The following is a 21,144-nucleotide window of genomic DNA, read 5'->3' on the forward strand; positions in this document are numbered from 1 at the left end:
CCCGCAAAGGATTCTGGGGTTGTTAGAAAAAAGATGATGGCAAATAGGAATTCTCCCTTGATGAGATACCGTTGGGTCTCTGTTCTGTCGGGCTCTCTGGTAGACTCCTCCTGAAAATTAAAGGTACAAATTTCAGACACACACACGTTTGAAAATTCAAAACAATGTTCTTTATAATGAAAATTCACTTAAACTAAGCCCTCTTTTGGTATAGCAAAGAGCACTGGTCTCCAAACAAACTGGTAATTTGTACAAGTCCCTTATCAGTTCTGTGATACTTTGCTTGCAGCTGTGAGGCAATTCACAGGCCTTCTTTCACAAAGTGAAACACACTTTGCTCTGGTTTAGTTTCAAAGCGGGGAAAAATCAGCACACAAAAGGTCAGTAAAGTCAGTAAAGCAGTCATGAAACACAACGATCAGATAATCCTCCACAATGGCCAAACCCACAGGCTGCTATTTATAGCAGCCTCACTAATTACCACAGCCCCACCCAACCACAGGTGGCCTCATTTTCTTTGATAATAATCTCTCTGTTGTTGCTGCCTATGCATCACTCTCCGCATGCGTGGCTGTATCATTAACTCTTGTTCTGAATCCAAGGAGGAGCTAGATAATTGATCTCCTTCTGAGCTGTCTGCCACACTCTCCTCCTCCCTGTCACTCATGTCTTCTTGGTCAGAGAAGCCTTCATCAGCAGATTCCACCGGGGGGGGGGGGGGCAAAACAGTCCTGCAGCATGTGGATGTCTCCCCCACATCCACAGTCCTTGGGGCAGGAGCTGGGCCAGAGCTAACCACAACAGATCTCCATGCTCCTTTTCAAATAGCATGGTGGTCTTCCAGGATAAGAGTTGACATGATCCCTTTCAGCCATCCTGATCTTCTCTTTTCTAGCTCTGCCTCCGAAGCCGCCCAAAGCGAAACCTGCAGTAGTCTCTCTGACCAACGGGAATGGCACAACCCTGCAGGATGCAGAGTGGTACTGGGGAGACATCTCCAGGTAAAAGGGCGGGGGGAGGGAACCAAGTGAACTAAACCAGTGGTCTCAAACCTTGGCAACTTTAAGACTTCTGGACTTCAACTCCCAGAATTCCTCAACCAGCAAAGGAGGGAGTTGAAGTCCACAAGTCTTAAAGTTGCCAAGGTTGGAGACCTTGTCTGTAGTCATGTGGGGGGGGGAGGGTATGTGGGAAGAACACTTTGGTCAGAATGGGACGTTCGGGAAGTGGGATGGAAAATGTTGAGACTCTAGAAAAAGTGCAGAGAAGAGCAACAGAGATGATTAGGAGACTAAAAGCTAAAAGATATGAAGAACGGTTGCAGGAGCTGGGTATGTCTGGTTTAATGAAAAGAAGGACCAGGGGAGACAGGATAGCAGTGTTCCAATATCTCAGGACTTGTCACAAAGAAGAGGGAGTCAACCTATTCTCCAAAGCACCTGAGGGTTGAACAAGAAGCAATGGTGGAAACTAATCAAGGAGAGAAGCAACTTAGAACAAAGGAGAAATTTCCTGATAGTTAGAACATAAGCCCTACATGGCATGGGACCAGATTATTTAGGGGACCGTCTTCTGCCTCACATGTCCCAGCGACTGGTTAGATCGCGCAGAGTTGGCCTTCTCCGGGTCCCGTCGGCCAAACAATGTCAACTGGTGGTTCCGCGGGGAAGAGCCTTCTCTGTTGCGGCCCTGGTCCTCTGGAACCAACTCCCCCTGGAGATTCACACCGCCCCCACTCCTCGCCTGCCAAAAGGCGCTAAAAGCATATCTAGGCCAGCAGGCCTGGAGCCGTGAGCGATAGTTCTGCTCCGACCAATAGTATAAATGGGTGGTGATTACCGTATTTTTCGGAGTATAAGACGCCCCGGAATATAAGACGTGCCTTAGGTTTTTTTGGGAGGAAAATAAGGGAAAGAATCTGCTTACCAGGTATTCATCTAGCTAGCGTCCTTAGTCTGGTCAGCTTCAGCACATTACTTTATCCCCTGGTTAAGGGCTTAAAAAAATTATTCTGAGAGAGTAACAATGAAAGAGCTTGCAAGCTGGTAAGAGCTGGGAACATTGTTAGCACCTGGTTAGGGCTGGAAGGAAACATCTGGAGCAAGTAAAGCAATGGGGGGGAAAGCCCTACAAAAACAGGGTTTGGAATATATTCTTGGCAGAGAGTAACAATGAAAGAGCTTGCAAGCTGGTAAGAGCTGGGAACATTGTTAGCACCTGGTTAGGGCTGGAAGGAAACATTTGGAGCAAATACAGAATGAAAAAAAAATCAAAGACAGGGTTTGGAAAACATTATTCGCAGAGAGTAACAATGAAAGAGCCTGCAAAGTAAGAGCTGGGAAGATCGTTAGCAGCTATTTAGGGCTGGGAGGGGGGAGCTACATCCAGAGTATAAGACACACCCTGATTATCAGCTTCTTTAGGGAAGAAAAAGTTGTGTCTTATACACCAAACAATACGGTCACTGTTTTACATGGGTATTTACTTCTACTTTTTTAATGTTTTAACTGTATTGTACAATTCTTTATCGTTGTTTTATTTTATCTTGTAAGCCGCCCAGAGTCCGCAAGGAGAACGATGACCTATAAATCTAATAATAATTAATAATTAACAATAACAACAACAACGTTCGTATAGGTTTGTGTGCGTGAAGATCGTAAGTATTGATCCAAATCTTCTCGCCTCTTTTTCAGAGAGGAAGTGAATGAAAAACTCCGAGACACTCCTGATGGTACCTTCCTGGTGAGGGATGCTTCCAGCAAGATCCAGGGTGAATATACATTGACCCTCCGGTGAGCCCCAATTTAACTTTGTTGGAGGGCAGATGTGATGGAATAGGTACCTGGAGGGGGAGGGGGAGGACGACACACAGAGCTTTCCCAAATAATGGCCCGGGTTAAGAGATCTGCATAGTTCCAGTCTGGAAAAGAGAACAGGGAAAAAGACTTAGAGTAGCCACAGCCTAGAATTTTTCAGGATATATCTAATAGGTTAGAAAATTTATAGCTTTAGTTTGGCAAGATTCTGTCCATTAGGTGTAAGTAATAAAGGATTGGACTTGACTACACTAAATATACTGTACATCCGATATGTAAGAAAAGATTGTGATGGATTGACAACAAGGGACAGATAAAGTGTGAAAGGACATATAAAAAACCGAGAAATACATAAACATGTAATATAATATATACTGCTCAAAAAAATAAAGGGAACACTTAAACAACACAATATAACTCCAAGTAAATCAAACGTCTGTGGAATCAAACTGTCCACTTAGGAAGCAACACTGATTGACAATCAATTTCACATGCTGTTGTGCACATTCAACTTTGTACAGAACAAAGTACTCAATGAGAATATTTCATTCATTCAGATCTAGGATGTGTTCTTTGAGTGTTCTCTTTATTTTTTTTGAGCAGTGTATATATCTATAAAGAGGTGATATAAGAAATGTTACAAACCTAAGGAATCGGGGATAGATCTGTATTAAACTATAGTAATGTTGTTTTTAAAACTTGGAAAAACTAATAAATATTATTACTGTTGTGAGCCGCCCCGAGTCTACAGAGAGGGGCGGCATACACATTTAATAAATAAATAAATAAAATAAATTATTATTTCTAAAAAAGGATTGGACTTTACTGCCTCTCACTGTCCCTTCTCTGGGTTTGGGCTTCAGAGAGGATGAGAAGCCCAGGTGTGCACTGAGGAAGGAGACAAGACGGAGGAGTGATGTGTTGCTGCCAAGCCTGGATGGGCTGAATGTCAGTTTGTCTGTCTCTCTCTCTCGACAGGAAAGGGGGAAACAACAAACTGATCAAGATTTTCCACCGGGAAGGCAAATACGGCTTCTCAGAGCCGCTGACTTTTGGCTCTGTGGTGGAACTCATCAACCACTACCGGCACGAGTCCTTGGCCCAGTACAACGCCAAGCTGGACACTCGGTTACTGTACCCGATCTCCAAGTACCAGCAGGTGAGGAGGGGTTGTTACTCACTGCGCACCGACGGAACGGGCCTCCGTCAGAAACAGGATGCCAAATAACCGGAGCGCTTCCTGAGGGGAAGGAAGTCGCCTGTTCTGAAGCGGGTAGAGAGGTTGTTTTATGGCGGCTGAGGGAAGTGTCTTCCTCAGGAAGCAGCCTGACGCTGGATTTTAAGAACTCAAGCGGAAGATACTGTAACTATCTCCATCTTTGGTGTCCGGCCCATTGGAGCACACAGCTGGCCTACAGGCCGAATGGAACTCTTGTCTCAGCGTTCCAAATGGCATCCGAGAAATAAATTCTCAGTTCTGTGTTAGCAAAAAAGTCAGAAGAGAAGGATTTAGGGGTAGTGATTTCTGACAGTCTCAAAATGGGTGCGCAGTGTGGTCGGGCGGTAGGAAAAGCAAGTAGGATGCTTGGCTGCATAGCTAGAGGTATAACAAGCAGGGAGATTGTGATCCCCTTATATAGAGTGCTGGCGAGACCACATTTGGAATACTGTGTTCAGTTCTGGAGACCTCACCTGCAAAAAGATGTTGACAAAATTGAACGGGTCCAAGGACGGGCTACAAGAATGGTGGAAGGTCTTAAGCATAAAACGTATCAGGAAAGACTTCATGAACTCAATCTGTATGGTCTGGAGGACAGAAGGAAAAGGGGGGACATGATCGAAACATTTAAATATGTTAAAGGGTTAAATAAGGTCCAGGAGGGAAGTGTTTTTAATAGGAAAGTGAACACAAGAACAAGGGGACACAATCTGAGGTTAATTGGGGGAAAGATCAAAAGCAACGTGAGAAAATATTATTTTACTGAAAGAGTAGTAGATCCTTGGAACAAACTTCCAGCAGACACGGTTGGTAAATCCACAGTAACTGAATTTAAACATGCCTGGGATAAACATATATCCATCCTAAGATAAAATACAGAAAATAGTATAAGGGCAGACTAGATGGACCATGATGATGCTGAATGTAATTTCACCGAAACGTCGCATAGACACTCAAAATATTACACGGGTCAAAACCCGAACTCAGAACAATCTACATACATACACATAAATCCACAGTAACTGAATTTAAACATGCCTGGGATAAACATATATCCATCCTAAGATAAAATACAGAAAATAGTATAAGGGCAGACTAGATGGACCATGAGGTCTTTTTCTGCCGTCAGACTTCTATGTTTCTATGTTTCTATGAGGTCTTTTTCTGCCGTCAGTCTTCTATGTTTCTAAATCAGAGTCCAAGGTTTCGCCTTCTTCAAAGTGCCAGTTATTAACAGGGCCATGTTAGCACAACTGGAGAAACCCGAATCTGAAGTTACAAGAGTATCTTCCCCCGGGTTAGAGTTCATTTCCTTGCATCTCCTCCCACAAGTCCATCACATAAACCATACATCTTCTGTCAGCGGTATCCTGCAACTCCTGTCAGCTTCCGGCCAGGTGCTGAACAAAGGCTGACCTTGAGAACTTAAAAGGAATTTTTCATGGCATGCAGCCACCGCCCCCTCCTCCCAAATTCCCACAGCAAGAAGCATTCCAAAAGAACATAGCATAATGTGGCAGGCCAAAATCTCCAAGCATTCTGACTTGGATACTCTGGGCTGGATTTACGATCTAAAGATTAGGCAAGTTCATAGGAGAATTTAACTCTTTTTCAACAAGGCCCCAAAGGTCTTTTTTTAAGAGGCAACAGGACTTTCTGGTTTTTTCTTTGAAGATGTTTCATTTCTCATCTAAGAAGCTTCTTCATAAATGCATGGCACAACACAGGAGAACAAACCCATCAGGATTAGATTCCGATGTCTATCTGCCTTTAAAAAACAAAGGCCATTCTCTTGAAGACAGCAAAGTCCACGTTTGGATTGAGAGGATGGCTAAATAGGGGTCAAAGAGGCCTTTTGAACAGCCTTGTCTCAACGAGGAGTGGGGGCGTGGGGGTATACGACATAATAAGAACATAAGAAGAGCCATGCTGAATCAGGCCAAAGCCCATCGAGTCCAGCATTCTGCGTCACACAGTGGCCCACCAATTGTCCATGGGGATCTTGAGCAGAAAGAGAAGGCAAGACCCTCCCTTTCCAAACAACTGGTACCCAAGGGAATCCTGCCTGCCTCAACCAACATAGAGATGGCATTTGGACATCCGTTCCAATAACCATCGATACACTTGGCATCCATGAATCTGTCTAATCCTGCCTTGAAGCTACTATCCAGGCTGACAGCTGTCACGACCTCTTCTGGAAGTGAATTCCATAAACCAACGACCCTCTGGGTGAAGAAATATTTCCCTTTATTTGTCCTAACTTTCTTACCTATGAGCTTTAGGGAGTGCCCCCTCGTCCTAGTATTGTGTGACAGAGAAAAGAATTTTTCTCTATCCACCTTTTCTGTCCCATGCATGATCTTATACACTTCGATCAAGTCACCCCTTAAACACCGTCTTTCAAGGCTGAAGAGACCAAGGTGTTGCAACCTGGTTTCATAAGGGAGGGGCTCCATTTCCTTGATCATACTTGTTGCCCTTTTTTGCACCATAGAGAGAATTTGTTTGTTTGTTTGTTTGTTTGTTTGTTTATTTATTTATTTATTTATTTATTAGATTTGTATGCTGCCCCTCTCCGTAGACTCGGGGCGGCTCACAACACAATAAAACAGTTCATAACAAATCTAATAATTTACAATTTAAAATATTTTAAAAACCCCATTATTAAGCAGACATACGTACAAACATACCATACATAAATTGTATAGGCCCGGGGGATATATCTCAGTTCCCCCATGCCTGACGACAAAGGTGGGTTTTGAGGAGTTTACGAAAGGCAAGGAGGGTGGGGGCAGTTCTAATCTCTCGGGGGAGCTGGTTCCACAGATTCGGGGCCGCCACAGAGAAGGCTCTTCCCCTGGGGCCCGCCAAACAACATTGTTTAGTTGACGGGACCCAGAGAAGGCCAACTCTGTGGGACCTAACCAGTCGCTGGGATTCATGCGGCAGAAGGTGGTCCCAGAAATATTCTGGCCCAATGCCATGAAGGGCTTTATAGGTCATAACCAACACTTTGAATTGTGACCGGAAATTGATCGGCAACCAATGCAGTCTACAATACAGTCCTTTCAGCAGTTCCAAGAAGGCTCCACACCCATTTGCACTATTCAGGTGACTTTGACAATACAGATAAATGTCCAGGTGGCTTCAACAGCTCTTTGAAAGAATGCAAATGCCCAGCTGTCTACAAGGAGCACAAATCCTTCCATTCCCCACTATCTTGTCAGAGCTGAAGAAGCTTCTTGGATGAGAAGCGAAACGTCTTCAAAAGAAAAAACCAGAAAGTCCTGTTGCCTCTTGAAAAAAAGCACCTTTAGGACAACTATGACCTGGATGATTGAGAATCTCCATAGACGCTCCTACCAGTATCAACAAGTCGAGGTAGCTGAGCAAAGCCTCCATATCTAGCAGCAGTCTGCCTTGTATAAACTAATTGTGCAGAACAAGCAACACAAAGGGAAAATAATAATTTCCTAGATTTATGTGCTGCCCTATGCTGTTTCTTTACTGCCTTCCCTGCTTTGGAAAGAGAATGTTGAGCTAGTTATCTCGGCTGCTAGAGCTGCTAAATGTTTTTAAAAATGGATTTAGATTAATATATCAGAAAACGACATTCGGCAGCAATTAACCACGGCAGATCCTCACTGTCCCAGCAACCTGGAGGTTTAATCTGCAGCTATTTCCATTATTTCCACATTTGGAAAGCAGCAGACTGGAGAAGACTGCCTTGGCTTGACCAGACATTAATCTTCAATTAATCAATGGCAGAATTGGTCTGCTGGCCTCGCTAATTTACCAGAAAGAACATGGGAAGGGAGGAATATACAAGCAATTCACTGTTGGAACAAAGAAATGGAAAGTGGCTTTCTCCGAACTAAAGAGGAGCCAAGAATCTTAAAACCCAGGAAGGTTAAATTACCGAAAGTTGCCAACTCTGCTTTTCCCAGAGCAGTTAAGCTAACTGTCTTAAGGAGGTTTTCTTTCTTTAAAGAAAAAAACTTGGCAAAATATTTTGGAGTGTCTTGTTTTGGGGGAGGATGCTGCCTCTATGAATGTCTGTTGTATCATTATCAAGGATGGTAATGGTCATTCTCTTTATCCAGGGGTTCCCAAACATGGCAGCTTTAAGATTTGTGTACTTCAACTCCCAGAATTCTCCAGCCAGCATAGGTGGCTGGAGAATTCTGGGAGTTGAAGTCCATAAGTTCAGAGAATTCTTTGAGTTGAAGTCCACAAGTCTTAAAGTTGCCAACTTTGAGGATCCTTACTCTAGGCACAGGATAACCAGCACATCAGACAAAATTTGATCTCTACTGTCCAGTAGACAGCTAAAATATTTTCAGAGGACAAAAACCAGACCAACCAATGCAGTGGCTTGGTGGGAAAGGAGAGCCTGAACTGGTGCCACCTTATGCTGTTGGCACTGAAGGGAAGTATTTTGAACAAAATACTAGCCGCCCCGAGTCCACGGAGAGGGGCGGCATAAAAGTACAATTAAATAATAAATAAATAAAAGGAGGGCATGAGAGCCAGTGGTGGTGGGTCGAGTAAGGAGTACAGATAGTTTGTTCTTCTTCCGTGTCTAGATCAAACTTTAAACTTCCAGGATGAAGCCACCTTCTTGGCTCTGATGTTGGTCCATAGCTAGCTGGAGAATTCTGGGAGTTGAAGTCCACAAGTCTTAAAGTTGCGGTGTTTGGGGACCTCTCTCTTAAGCCTTTGCTCTGTTTTGGCAGGACCAGGTGGTGAAGGAGGACAGCGTGGAGGCAGTTGGGGAGCAGCTGAAAGTCTATCACCAGCAGTACCAGGACAAGAGCCGCGAGTACGACCTTCTGTATGAAGAATACACACGCACCTCGCAGGTACTTGGAGCCTGCCCGCTTTAAAATCCTCTTTAAAGACTACAGGCGGTCCTTGATTTACAACCTAATCAAGCCTATAGAACAGCGGTCCGCATCTCCAGCCTTTCCGCCATTGCAGACTGGTGGTACGGAGGGAGGGGATCAGGGATGGGCCACTACCGGAGCAGTCAGGTGCTCTGCTCCGGTGGCGATTTTCAGGATGACCACGCAGCTGCACATTCCCAATGTGTGCATGCGCGCCCCTGCGTGAGATTTGGCTTCTGCGCAGAAAGCTAAATGTGTGAACGCGCTCACGCAAGCGAGATTTTGGCAATTTTCGCCGATTTTTTGCGCATGCACAGAAGTAAAAATATCAGCGAAAATCTCCGAAATCTCATTTGCATGAGCATCTTCGCATGAGATTTGGCTTGCTGTGCATGCACAGAAGCCAAATCTTGCATCCCTGGGCGCATGTGCACCTGCAATGGCCTCAGAGGATGCACCGGTAGTCTGCATGATGAACTTAAAGGGATAACAGCAGTTTGCCAGCAAAGCATTTCTGGACCCTTGGATCTAGGACCTCCACCATTACAATGTTGATTCTTGACACCTCTTTACCCATAAACTTTCACTAATATACTGTCCGGGTGTTGTCAACTGTTTCCAAGAGATAAACTTTCTTCCCTAGAGATTCAGCTTCTAGAACATTTTCCATAAAGATATTCCCCATCTGCTTCGTGACCTTCTAATAGGGGCTCCTGGTCCCCAATCTCCTCCTCCTCCTCCTCTGAGTCAGATATTACCATAATTCGGGTTTCTACAGTCACTGGTGGTTCCCCAGGTTCCAATTCTCCCTCACTCTCACTCTGTGACTCAGCTGTCAAGAACAAGCGTAGGGTACCAAGATGGACCCAGTTCATCCTCCTCAGAACCTGTGACTAACTGAACTGGTCGTGGACCACTCACATCACTTTGGTGCAGTAGAATAAGAAGTTATATCCAACCTCAACTTGTTATTTTTACATAGCAATGTCAACTAGCCATTTCTATAACAAGGTCTAACTAATCAGCAAAACTCAGAATCAACGTTTCAGGTTTGTTCCTGCTTCAAGCACAAAATCCAGAAGGGGTTTCCAAGTAGAAACAAAAGTACTTCTGTGTTTTTTTTTTTTCCTTTTATCAAAGAAGTCAGTTTAGCCATCATGATTTACAAACGTAACGGGTGGGCTCCATTATAGTCATTCAAAACTTCCTATACCTGCTACCTATTTATGGTGGGCTTCCATAGTACTTCCTCTTGACTCCATCGTCCTCTCTCTCCCTCCTGCTCAGGAACTGCAAATGAAACGGACGGCCATTGAGGCCTTCAACGAAACCATCAAGATCTTTGAGGAGCAGTGCCAGACGCAAGAGAAATGCAGCCGGGACTACGTGGAGCGCTTCCGAAGGGAAGGGAATGAGAAGGAAGTGCAGCGGTGAGACCCTTTCAGAATACACCGTATTTCTCAGACGCACCGTAGTATAAGACAAACCTTAGTTTTTGGGGAGGAAAATAAGGGGAAAAAAGCAGATTGTGAGGTGGATGGCCTCCCTGGATATCCTCAATCTGCTGTTCCCAGAGGTGAACTTTAGGAACAGGTTCATTGGTTGTAAATTTTGTGCCTTGCTTTTCCAGCTGTGAAACCTCCTTTTCGGAGGCTTTTTCTTCAGCCTGTGAAACCTCTTTTTCAGAGGCTTTTTTCCGGCCTGTGAAATCTCCTTTTCAGAGGCTTTTTTCCGGCCTGTGAAACCACCTTTTCAGAGGCTTTTTCTTCAGCCTGTGAAACCTCCTTTTCAGAAGCTTCTTTCTGGCCTGTGAAATCTCCTTTTCAGAGGCTTTTTCCGGCCTGTGAAACCACCTTTTCGGAGGCTTTTTCTTCAGCCTGTGAAACCTCCTTTTCAGAGGCTTCATTCCAGCCTGCGAAACCTCCTTTTCAGAGGCTTTTTCCAGCCTGCGAAACCTCCTTTTCAGAAGCTTCTTTCTGGCCTGTGAAACCTCCTTTTCAGAGGCTTTTTTCCGGCCTGTGAAATCTCCCTTTCAGAGGCTTTTTCCGGCCTGTGAAACCACCTTTTCAGAAGCTTCTTTCTGGCCTGTGAAATCTCCTTTTCAGAGGCTTTTTCCGGCCTGTGAAACCACCTTTTCAGAGGCTTTTTTCCGGCCTGTGAAATCTCCTTTTCAGAAGCTTTTTCCGGCCTGTGAAACCACCTTTTCAGAGGCTTTTTCCGGCCTGCGAAACCTCCTTTTCAGAAGCTTCTTTCTGGCCTGTGAAACCTCCTTTTCAGAGGCTTTTTTCCGGCCTGTGAAATCTCCTTTTCAGAGGCTTTTTCCGGCCTGTGAAACCACCTTTTCAGAAGCTTCTTTCTGGCCTGTGAAATCTCCTTTTCAGAAGCTTCTTTCTGGCCTGTGAAATCTCCTTTTCAGAGGCTTTTTCCGGCCTGTGAAACCACCTTTTCAGAGGCTTTTTTCCGGCCTGTGAAACCTCCTTTTCAGAAGCTTCTTTCTGGCCTGTGAAATCTCCTTTTCAGAAGCTTTTTCTGGCCTGTGAAATCTCCTTTTCAGAGGCTTTTTCCGGCCTGTGAAATCTCCTTTTCAGAGGCTTTTTCCGGCCTGTGAAACCTCCTTTTCAGAGGCTTTTTTCCGGCCTGTGAAACCTCCTTTTCAGAGGCTTTTTTCCGGCCTGTGAAACCACCTTTTCAGAGGCTTTTTTCCGGCCTGTGAAACCACCTTTTCAGAGGCTTTTTTCCAGCCTGTGAAACCACTTTTTCAGAGGCTTCTTTCCAACCTCTAAAACCTCCATTTCAGAGGCTTTTTTCCCTCACCCTTTGAAACCTCCCTTTTAGAGGGTTTTTTTCCCCAGTCTCTGAAAGCTCCTCTGAAATGGAAATTTCAGAAGCTGAGGAAAAACAGCCTCTGAAATGGAGGTTTCACAGGCTGGATAAACCCCTCTGAAACCTCTCTTTGAGAGACTGGGCAGGGCTACATTCGGTGTATAAGACTCACCCAAATTTTTACCCTCTTTTAGAGAGGGAAGAGGTGCATCTTATATTCCACAAAATACAGTAGTTACATCTTCTCCTCTTTTCCCACTGGACTACATTTCACAAACAGAAGAGAGAAGAGGGTGGGCCCCCCAGAAAAACACCAATTTCCAGTTAATTGAAATGAATGAAGTACAGTTAATAGGGTTAATCCCTGTGTGTTTAATTTCCCCCAGCTGTCAAGTTAAAAGCTAGAATTTGCAGCCAATTCTTGGCGCTGTTCTGTGGCCTTTCCAAATGCTTTTATTGTGGGCCTCCATTATTGATTTTGAAAAACCTCAGCAGGACTAGACCTGGTATTTGAATAGGAAAGCACCAGGAAACTCAGAATTGTAGGTTAGACTGGATTTTTTTTTTTCTTTTGTAAATGCTGGGAAAATGCTGAGACAAACCACTTCTGTAGTGTTGTCAAGAAGGCAATGTGGTTGCGTCTAAACTTGGGGGGAGAATTTCTCATATTTACTATGTTCTCATTTTGTCAAACCTCACACCAAAAAAGACATGTAATTCTTCCAAGCTGTGCTATTTATTATTTCACACCTGTGGGCAAAATCTGGCCAGGTTAAAGACTCTACTATCGGCCTCTGCAATACTGTGAACCATTAAGCACGGGCTATTTTCACCCTCTTTCTCGCACACATAATATTTGGACTAAATTGTTCCTTACCCCTCTGGAACGCAGCCGCTGAGGATCTATTATTTATTATTTATTTATTTATTTATTAGATTTGTATGCTGTATCTCTGTAGACTCGGGGCAGCTAACAACAATAATAAGACAAAATAAACAAATCTAATATTCAAGTTAATTTAAAAACCCTAATTTAATAAACCAATCATACATACAGACATACCATGCATAAGTTTTTTGTAAGCCTAGGGGGAGGAGAATATCTCAGTTCCCCCATGCCTGACGACAGAGGTGGGTTTTAAGGAGCTTACGAAAGGCAAGGAGGGTGGGGGCAACTCTGATCTCTGGGGGGAGTTGGTTCCAGAGGGTCGGGGCCGCCACAGAGAAGGCTCTTTCGCTGGGTCCCGCCAAACGGCATTGTTTAGTCGACGGAAACCAGAGAAGGCCAACTCTGTGGGACCTAACTGGTCGCTGGGATTTGTGCGGCAGAAGGCGGTCCCGGAGATATACTTACTTACTTACTTACTTACTCACTCACTCACTCACTCACTCACTCACTCACTCACTCACTCACTCATTCAATTTTTATGCCGCCCTTCTCTTTAGACTCAGGGTGGCTTACAACATGTTAACAACAGCACCTTTTAACAGAGCCAGCCTATTGCCCCCACAATCTGGGTCCTCATTCTACCCACCTCGGAAGGATGGAAGGCTGAGTCAACCTTGAGCCTGGTGATGAGATTTGAACCGCTGACCTACAGATCTACAGTCAGCTTCAGTGGCCCTGCAGTACAGCACTCTACCTGCTGCGCCACCCCGGCTGTTATTTATTAGATTTTTATCCCCGTCTTCATTACTTTATAAGGTATAACAAGGTATAACAAGCAGGAAGAGGTAGATTGTGATCCTGCTGTATAGAGCGCTGGTGACACCACATCTGTGGAGAGGGGCGGCATAAGAATGCAATTAATTAATTAATTAATTAATTAATTAATTAATTAATTTGGAAGACTGTGTCCAGTTCTGGAGACCTCATCTACAAAAAGAGATTGATAAAATTGAACGGGTGGAAGGTCTTCAGCATAAAACGTATCAGGAAAGACAATCAACTCAATCTGTATAGTCTGGAGGACAGAAGGAAAGGGGGGGGGGGGACATGATCGAAACATTTAAATATGTTAAAGGGTTAAATAAGGTTCAGGAGGGAAGTGTTTTTAATAGGAAAGTGAACACAAGAACAAGGGGGCACAATCTGAGGTTAGTTGGGGGAAAGATCAGAAGAGACGTGAGAAAATATTATTTTACTGAAAGAGTAGTAGATGCTTGGAAGAAACTTCCAGCAGACGTGGTTGGTAAATCCACAGTAACTGAATTTAAACATGCCTGGGATAAACATAGATCCATCCTAAGATAAAATACAGGAAATAGTATAAGGGCAGACTAGATGGACCAGGAGGTCTTTTTCTGGCGTCAATCTTCTATGTTTCTATGTTTATAAGTAACCCAAGATGGCAAAGATATCTAAACCTCCCTCCTCCTATGTTCCCCACAGCAACTCTATGACATGGGTTTGGGTTGAGAGACAATGACTTATTTGTTATTTTATTTTATTTTATTAGATTTCTATGCCGCCCTTCTCAACCGACTCAGGTTGGTGTACAACATGATAAATACGATACAAAGTATATAAGAAAACTAAAAAACAAAAAAATTCTAAAACCTTATTTATCCTAAAACACAATCACCCATATTTATCCAGCTAGATCAAGCCAGTCACAGCATCGGCCGGAGTTAACTTTCAACAGACACGGCCCCCATGCCTGCTGGCAGAGATGGGTCTTCAAGGCTTGGTGAAAGGCCAGAAGGGTGGGGGCTGTAAGTATTTCCAGAGAGTTTGTTCCAAAGGGCCGGGGCCACCACAGAGAAGGCTCTTCCCCTAAGCCCCGCCAGATTACTTCTATAGGACCTGATTGGTCGCTGAGATACATAAAGAAGAAGACTGGTAATCACCAAGCCAGCTTCTGTGCCTAAGGTAGGACTAGAATTCACAGTCTCCTGGCGACTGACCCAAAGTTACCCACCTGGCTTTCATTCCTAAAGCAAGACTAGAACTCGCTGTCTCCGGGTGATTGGCTTACGTCATCCAGTCAGATTTTTAGTCCCTAAAATGGGATTAGGATTGAATCTCCTGGTGATTGGCCCACAGTCACCCTGTCAACTTTCATGCCTAAGGCAGGGCTATAACTCACACTCTCCTAGTTTCTAAGCCATCACTTCACCAAGCTGGCTCTGCTTAGGCAACTTCTGAGCCTTTCTAGTTTCTCTAACAGCCTCTCTCTGTCTTTTTTCCCCCCTAGGATCATGATGAATTCAGAAAAGCTGAAGTCTCGCATTACCGAAATCCATGACAGCAAGATGAAGCTGGAGCAGGACCTCAAGCAGCAGGCCTCCGAAAACCGGGAGATCGACAAGCGCATGAATAGTCTTAAACCTGACTTGCTGCAGCTGCGCAAACTTCGTGACCAGTACTTAGTGTATGTGCTCTTCATAAGCATCCTGAGAAATACAAGCATAAATGCGGTTTAAAATCTGCCTTCCCTAAGCAGATGGGTTGGATGTCTGTACAGGTAGTCCTCATCTTATCTCTTAGTGACCAGTTGAATAAAATCTAGAATAGAATATAATAGAATAGGAATACAGTGTTCCCTCGCTTTTCGCGAGGGATGCGTTCCGAGACCGCCCGCAAAAGTCGAATTTCCACGAAGTAGAGATGCGGAAGTAAATACACTATTTTTGGCTGTGAACAGTATCACAAGCCTTCCCTTAACACTTTAAACCCCTAAATTGCAATTTTCCATTCCCTTAGCAACCATTCAGATTATTACTCACCCTGTTTATTTATTAAAGTTTATTAAAAAAAATATTTATTAAAGGCAGACAAAAGTTTGGCGATGACATATGACGTCATCGGGTGGGAAAAACCATGGTATAGGGAAAAAACCCGTGAAGTATTTTTTAATTAATATTTTTGAAAAACCATGGTGTAGACTTTTCGCGAAGTTCGAACCCGCGAAAATCAAGGGAACACTAGTTCAAAGGGACCTTGGAGGTCTTTTAGTCCAACCCCCTGTTTAGGCAAGAAACCCTACACTACTTCAGACAAATGATTATCCAATCTGTTCTTTGAAAACTTCCAGTGTTGGAGCATTCACAACTTCTGGAGGCAAGCTGTTCCACTGATTAATTGTTCTAACTATCAGGAAATTTCTCCTTGGCTCTAAGTTGCTTCTCTCCTTGTTTAGCTTCCACTCATTGCTTCTTGTTCTACTCTAAGGTGCTTTGGAGAATAGGTTGCCTTCTTCTTCTTTGTGGCAACCCCTGAGATATTGGAACAGTGTGATCATGTCTACCCTAGTCCTTCTTTTCATTAGACATACATAATTCCTGCAACTGTTCTTCATATGTTTTAGCCTCCAGTTCGCTAATTATCTAGATTCAAAGTTATAATGCCCCCTACAGACAAACAGAGAGTCACGTGGCACCTTTTGGGTACTTAACAACTGGCCCTTTGAAGTGTATTGAGTTCACATGACTGTAATTTGCAACCTTTTTTTTTTTTTGCCAGAAACCAGCATTTTCTTACAGTTTCATGCAAGAAATAAACCCAACCCTATTGCAGACAGTGGGGTTGCTTAACAATGGCTACATTTGCTTAACGACTGCTGCAGAAAATGTCATAAAATTGGGTCAGCCACGTGGGTGCCTTGATGTATCATCATCCTGATTTTTGATGGAAAATTCTGGGTTCAATTATTTTCTGTTACACGCCTCCCCACTCCCCCAGGAAAGAAGTAAACATTTCGCACACACGCACACCCAATTCTCCGATCTGGGCCCCAATGGAATTTTAGTGTTAATATTTATCATTTTACTTATTATAAGCTGCAGGCAAACTATTGGCTGGGGAAGGCTGCTCTACCCACTTACCTGGGAGTAAGTCACCCTAAACTCAGTGGAGCCTGTTTTCGGTTAGGTAGGCATAGGCTGCCGTTGCTACTCTTTGACAAAGGGCCAGGACAACTTAATCAAGCAAATATTTTGGGGTTGCCGGCCTGGCCCATAAGCGCTGCCTCTGCCAGGCACTCACAGCAAACGGTGGGGAAGGAAGCTTCAGGGTGCCCTTCGGTGCTTTTTCCCATCAGCAGGTTCGCCACACCATTCATGGCTATAAAGCCCTTCATGGCACTGGACCAGAATATCTCCGGGACCGCCTTCTACCGCACGAGTCCCAGCGACCAGTTAGGTCCCACAGAGTTGGCCTTCTCCGGGTCCCGTCAACTAAACAATGTCGGTTGGCGGGGCCTAGGGGAAGAGCCTTCTCTGTGGCGGCCCCGACCCTTTGGAACCAACTCCCCCCAGATATCAGAGTTGCCCCCACCCTCCTAGCCTTTCGTAAGCTCCTTAAAACCCACCTCTGTTGTCAGGCATGGGGGAATTGACATGTTCCTTCTCCCTAGGCTTATAAAATTTATGTATGGTACGCTAGTGTGTATGATTGGTTTTAACTTGTGGGGTTTTTAAAATTAATTTAAATATTGGATTTGTTGTACATTGTGTTGCTGTTGCTGTGAGCCGCCCCGAGTCTGTGGAGAGGGGCGGCATACAAATCTGATTAAACTTAAACTTAAACTACTGCGGCGCCCACCGAGAACAATAAAAACTCATGCAGCCAGCACGCCCCGCTTGGCCGCCTTCTCTTGTGGGCTCGGAGCAGCGTGCAACTGGGAAAACACTCCCCATCTGGGGGAATCAATTGAGAGGGACCACGGGGTCACACGTGCCCCCCCCAGCATCACTCTGTGCCAATTAAGGGCTACCAAAATTTTTACTACCATGCAAGCCGTAGCTTATGCAGGACGCCTTGCATTTTCTTTCAACATCTTTTCAGTGCAAATTGGGTGCTCTGGGTTGGAGCTGCATTTTTGCTACCCCACTGCGTTCCCCCCCCTCCTCGGCCAGACAATAGCCCACTTCTGCTCTGCCCCCCCCAGGGCACCCCCCACTATTTGAGAAGCAGTGCGTTAGGGTCAAAAATCGAGCTACTTTGATTTCCAGTTGCCTTTTTGATAGTGTAATCCTGCCCCCCAGTGGCCTGCCCACAAAATGCATGTGCTCTCATCATTCAGTGCTAAAGCAAGTACGTACTGTACAGACTTACAAGGCTTTCAACCTGATTGTGTAAAATAGTTAAAAGCTTAAGAAAGGGGCTGACGAAAGCTATCCAATGAGTGGCTTTGCTTATCTGAAAGGGGGGGTATGATCTCCTTCTAAAATGTTATTTTTCTGGTTAGATAACAGAACATTATATTAACATGTTCTTGGGACAGCTAAGTTTAAAATAACTATTTAATGATTTTTTTTAAAAAAATGTTCTTTTAACATTAGAATTTTTTAACCCACTAGGGCTGAATGCAAATATTTATTTATTTATTTATTGGATTAGTATGCCGCCACTCTCTGGAGACTCGGGGCGGCTAACAGCAATAATAAGACAGCATATAACAATAATCCAATACTAAAAACAATTTAAAAACCCATTATAATAAAAACCAAACATACATACAGACATACCATGCATAAAAATTGTAAAGGCCTAGGGGGAAAGGGTATCTCAGTTCCCCCATGCCTGACGACAGAGGTGGGTTTTAAGTAGCTTACGAAAGGCAAGGAGGGTGGGAGCAATTCTAATCTCTGGGGGGAGTTGGTTCCAGAGGACAGGGGCCGCCACAGAGAAGGCTCTTCCCCTGAGTCCCGCCAAGCGGCATTGTTTAGTTGGCGGGACCCGGAGGAGACCCACTCTGTGGGACCTAACTGGTCGCTGGGATTCGTGCAGCAGAAGGCGGTCCCTGAGATAATCTGGTCCGGTGCCATGAAGGGCTTTATAGGTGATAACCAACACTTTGAATAATTACCCTTTTATAATTATGCACCAAAGCCTTCTTGATGTGGTCACAATTGTCATCTTAATTTACTAGGCCTGGAAGAACAATTTCGTGAACGTCCCTTAAGTGCTGTTTAAAAATATGCCATTTTTGTTTCTTTTTTTTTTAATGCCTCCAGATGGTTGACCCAGAAGGGGACTCGTCAGAAGAAGATCAATGAATGGCTCGGTATCAAGAGTGAAACTGAGGAGTAAGTGGCTCCATTCTTATTTTGCTCCGAGATAGTTTACCATCTATGTCTACAGGAGATTGTTTTGTATTCAGAAGGTTTCAGATTGAAACTCTGGTGTGTTCAGTTAATACAGTGGTTCTCAACCTGTTCTGTCGGGCTCTCTGGTAGACTTCTCCCAACAATTCACAGGTACAAATTTCAGACACACACACGTTTGAAAATTCAAAACAATGTTCTTTATAATGAAAATTCACTTAATCTAAGCCCTCTTTTGGTATAGCAAAGAGCACTCGTCTCCAAACAAACTGGTAATTTCTACAAGTCCCTTATCAGTTCCGTGATACTTAGCTTGCAGCTGTGAGGCAATTCACAGTCCTTCTTCTTTCACAAAGTGAAACACACTTTGCCCTGGTTTAGTTTCAAAGCGGTGAAAAAGCAGCACACAAAAGGTCAAAGTCAGTAAAGCAGGCACGAAACACAAGGATCAGATAATCCTCCACAATGGCCAAACCCACAGGCTGCTATTTATAGCAGCCTCGCTAATTACCACAGCCCCACCCAACCACAGGTGGCCTCATTTTCTTTGATAATAATCTCTCAGTTGTTGCTGCCTATGCATCGCTCTCCACATGCGTGGCTGTATCATTAACTCTTGTTCTGAATCCAAGGAGGAGAGAGATAATTGATCTCCTTTTGAGCTGTCTGCCACACTCTCCTCCTCCCTGCCACTCATGTCTTCTTGGTCAGAGGAGCCTTCATCAGAAGATTCCACCGGGGGCAAAACAGGCCTGCAGCATGTGGATGTCTCCTCCACATCCACAGTCCTTGGGGCAGGAGCTGGGCCAGAGCTAATCACAACACAACCTTTGGGGGTCGAATGACCCTTTCACAGGGGTCTCCTAACCCCATGGGAAAAGACAAATTTCCCATAGGAATTAAAGCTTCAATTCTGGCGCTTTGGAACATATTTTTACAATCCAACCAATCAGGTGTTTACAGTGGGTGTGTCCCTTTGACCTTCCTGCCAGTCAGCTTAAAGCTTTGTTGAGAGAATTGGCGCTAGACTTATGGTTGGGGGTCACCACAAGATGATGAACTATATTAAGGGGGTTGCAGCATTAGAAAGGTGGAGAACCACTGAGTTAATAAATGGACAACTAGCAGGGGATTGGAAAGGCATCTTTGTGGCAGAGTCTTCAGTGAGCTTTCCAAGATTTTAAATAAGCTCACCATAAAATCAACAAAAGATCGACATATGATCTTGGACCGAATTCTGAGTTCTGGATCTTTTTGTTTTACATAGGCCTGGAATTCCATCATATCTATTGTCCTCTTAAGGAAGGAAATTGCTACTTCATAACAGGATAATAGCATTTATAGCATTTATTTGTATTTGTATTATTTGTATTTATTAGATTTGTATGCCGCTCCTCTTCGAAGACTCGGGGCGGCTAACAACAATAAAAAGACAATGTAAACAAATCTAATATTAAAAATAATCTAAAAACCCCCAATTTAAAGAACCACTCATACATACAAGCATACCATGTATAAATTCTATAAGCCTAGGGGGAAGGGAAAAGTCTCAATTCCCCCATGCCTGACGACAGAGGTGGGTTTCAAGGAGCTTGCGAAAGGCAAGGAGGGTGGGGGCAACTCTGATGTCTGGGGGGGAGCTGGTTCCAGAGGGTCGGGGCCGCCACAGAGAAGGCTCTTCTCCTGGGTCCCGCCAAACGACATTGTTTAGTCAACGGGACCCGGAGAAGGCCAACTCTGTGGGACCTAACCGGTCGCTGGGATTCGTGCGGCAGAAGCCGGTCCCAGAGATTTAGACTTATATACCACTTCACTGTGCTTTACAGCCCTCTCTAAGCAGTATACAGAGAGTAAGTATATTGCCCCCAACAATCTGGGTCCTCGTTTTACCGACCTTGGATGTTCTTTAATAATATCTCATCTCGAAAGTGGAGAAGAGAGAGTAGTCTTTGGTATTTTGGAGGCCATTGTCAGGGTTCCAAGTAACAGACCCACAGCTGGCCTGACTGAGGCCATTTTGAGACTTCACTGCCGACAGATGTAACCACAGCACTGTGACTTACATATCACTTCACTGGAGTTTTACAGTTCTCTCTAAGCAGTTTACAAATATCAGCAATTGGCCAAACAATTTTACATTTTATTGACTTCGGAAGGATAGAGGTCCGAGTTAACCTTGAGCTCCATCTGGATCAAACTCCAGGCTGTGGGCAAATTTGCCTGCAGTACTGCATTTTAACCACTGCGCCACCACGGCTCCCTATAGCAGTGTTTCCCAACCTTGGCTGCTTGACGATATTTGGACTTCAACTCCCAGAATTCCCCAGCCAGCATTTGCTGGCTGGGGAAT

General features: G+C 44.3%; 1 protein-coding gene across 3 annotated transcripts in view; it reads left to right on the top strand.

The window, feature by feature from the left end:
• The window catches only part of PIK3R2 (phosphoinositide-3-kinase regulatory subunit 2), a 68,775-nt gene that overhangs the window by 39,388 nt on the left and 8,243 nt on the right, over nucleotides 1-21,144 (top strand). For all 3 annotated transcript variants that reach the window (XM_070748166.1, XM_070748175.1, XM_070748186.1), the window contains 7 exons: nucleotides 896-1,001; nucleotides 2,694-2,792; nucleotides 3,795-3,975; nucleotides 8,772-8,897; nucleotides 10,209-10,351; nucleotides 14,942-15,118; nucleotides 18,705-18,776. In XM_070748166.1, the coding sequence (XP_070604267.1) occupies nucleotides 896-1,001; nucleotides 2,694-2,792; nucleotides 3,795-3,975; nucleotides 8,772-8,897; nucleotides 10,209-10,351; nucleotides 14,942-15,118; nucleotides 18,705-18,776 (904 nt within the window). The remainder of the gene's footprint in view (nucleotides 1-895; nucleotides 1,002-2,693; nucleotides 2,793-3,794; nucleotides 3,976-8,771; nucleotides 8,898-10,208; nucleotides 10,352-14,941; nucleotides 15,119-18,704; nucleotides 18,777-21,144) is intronic.

The sequence above is a fragment of the Erythrolamprus reginae genome, chromosome 1 (genome assembly GCF_031021105.1).
Source record: "Erythrolamprus reginae isolate rEryReg1 chromosome 1, rEryReg1.hap1, whole genome shotgun sequence".
NCBI lineage: Eukaryota > Metazoa > Chordata > Lepidosauria > Squamata > Dipsadidae > Erythrolamprus > Erythrolamprus reginae.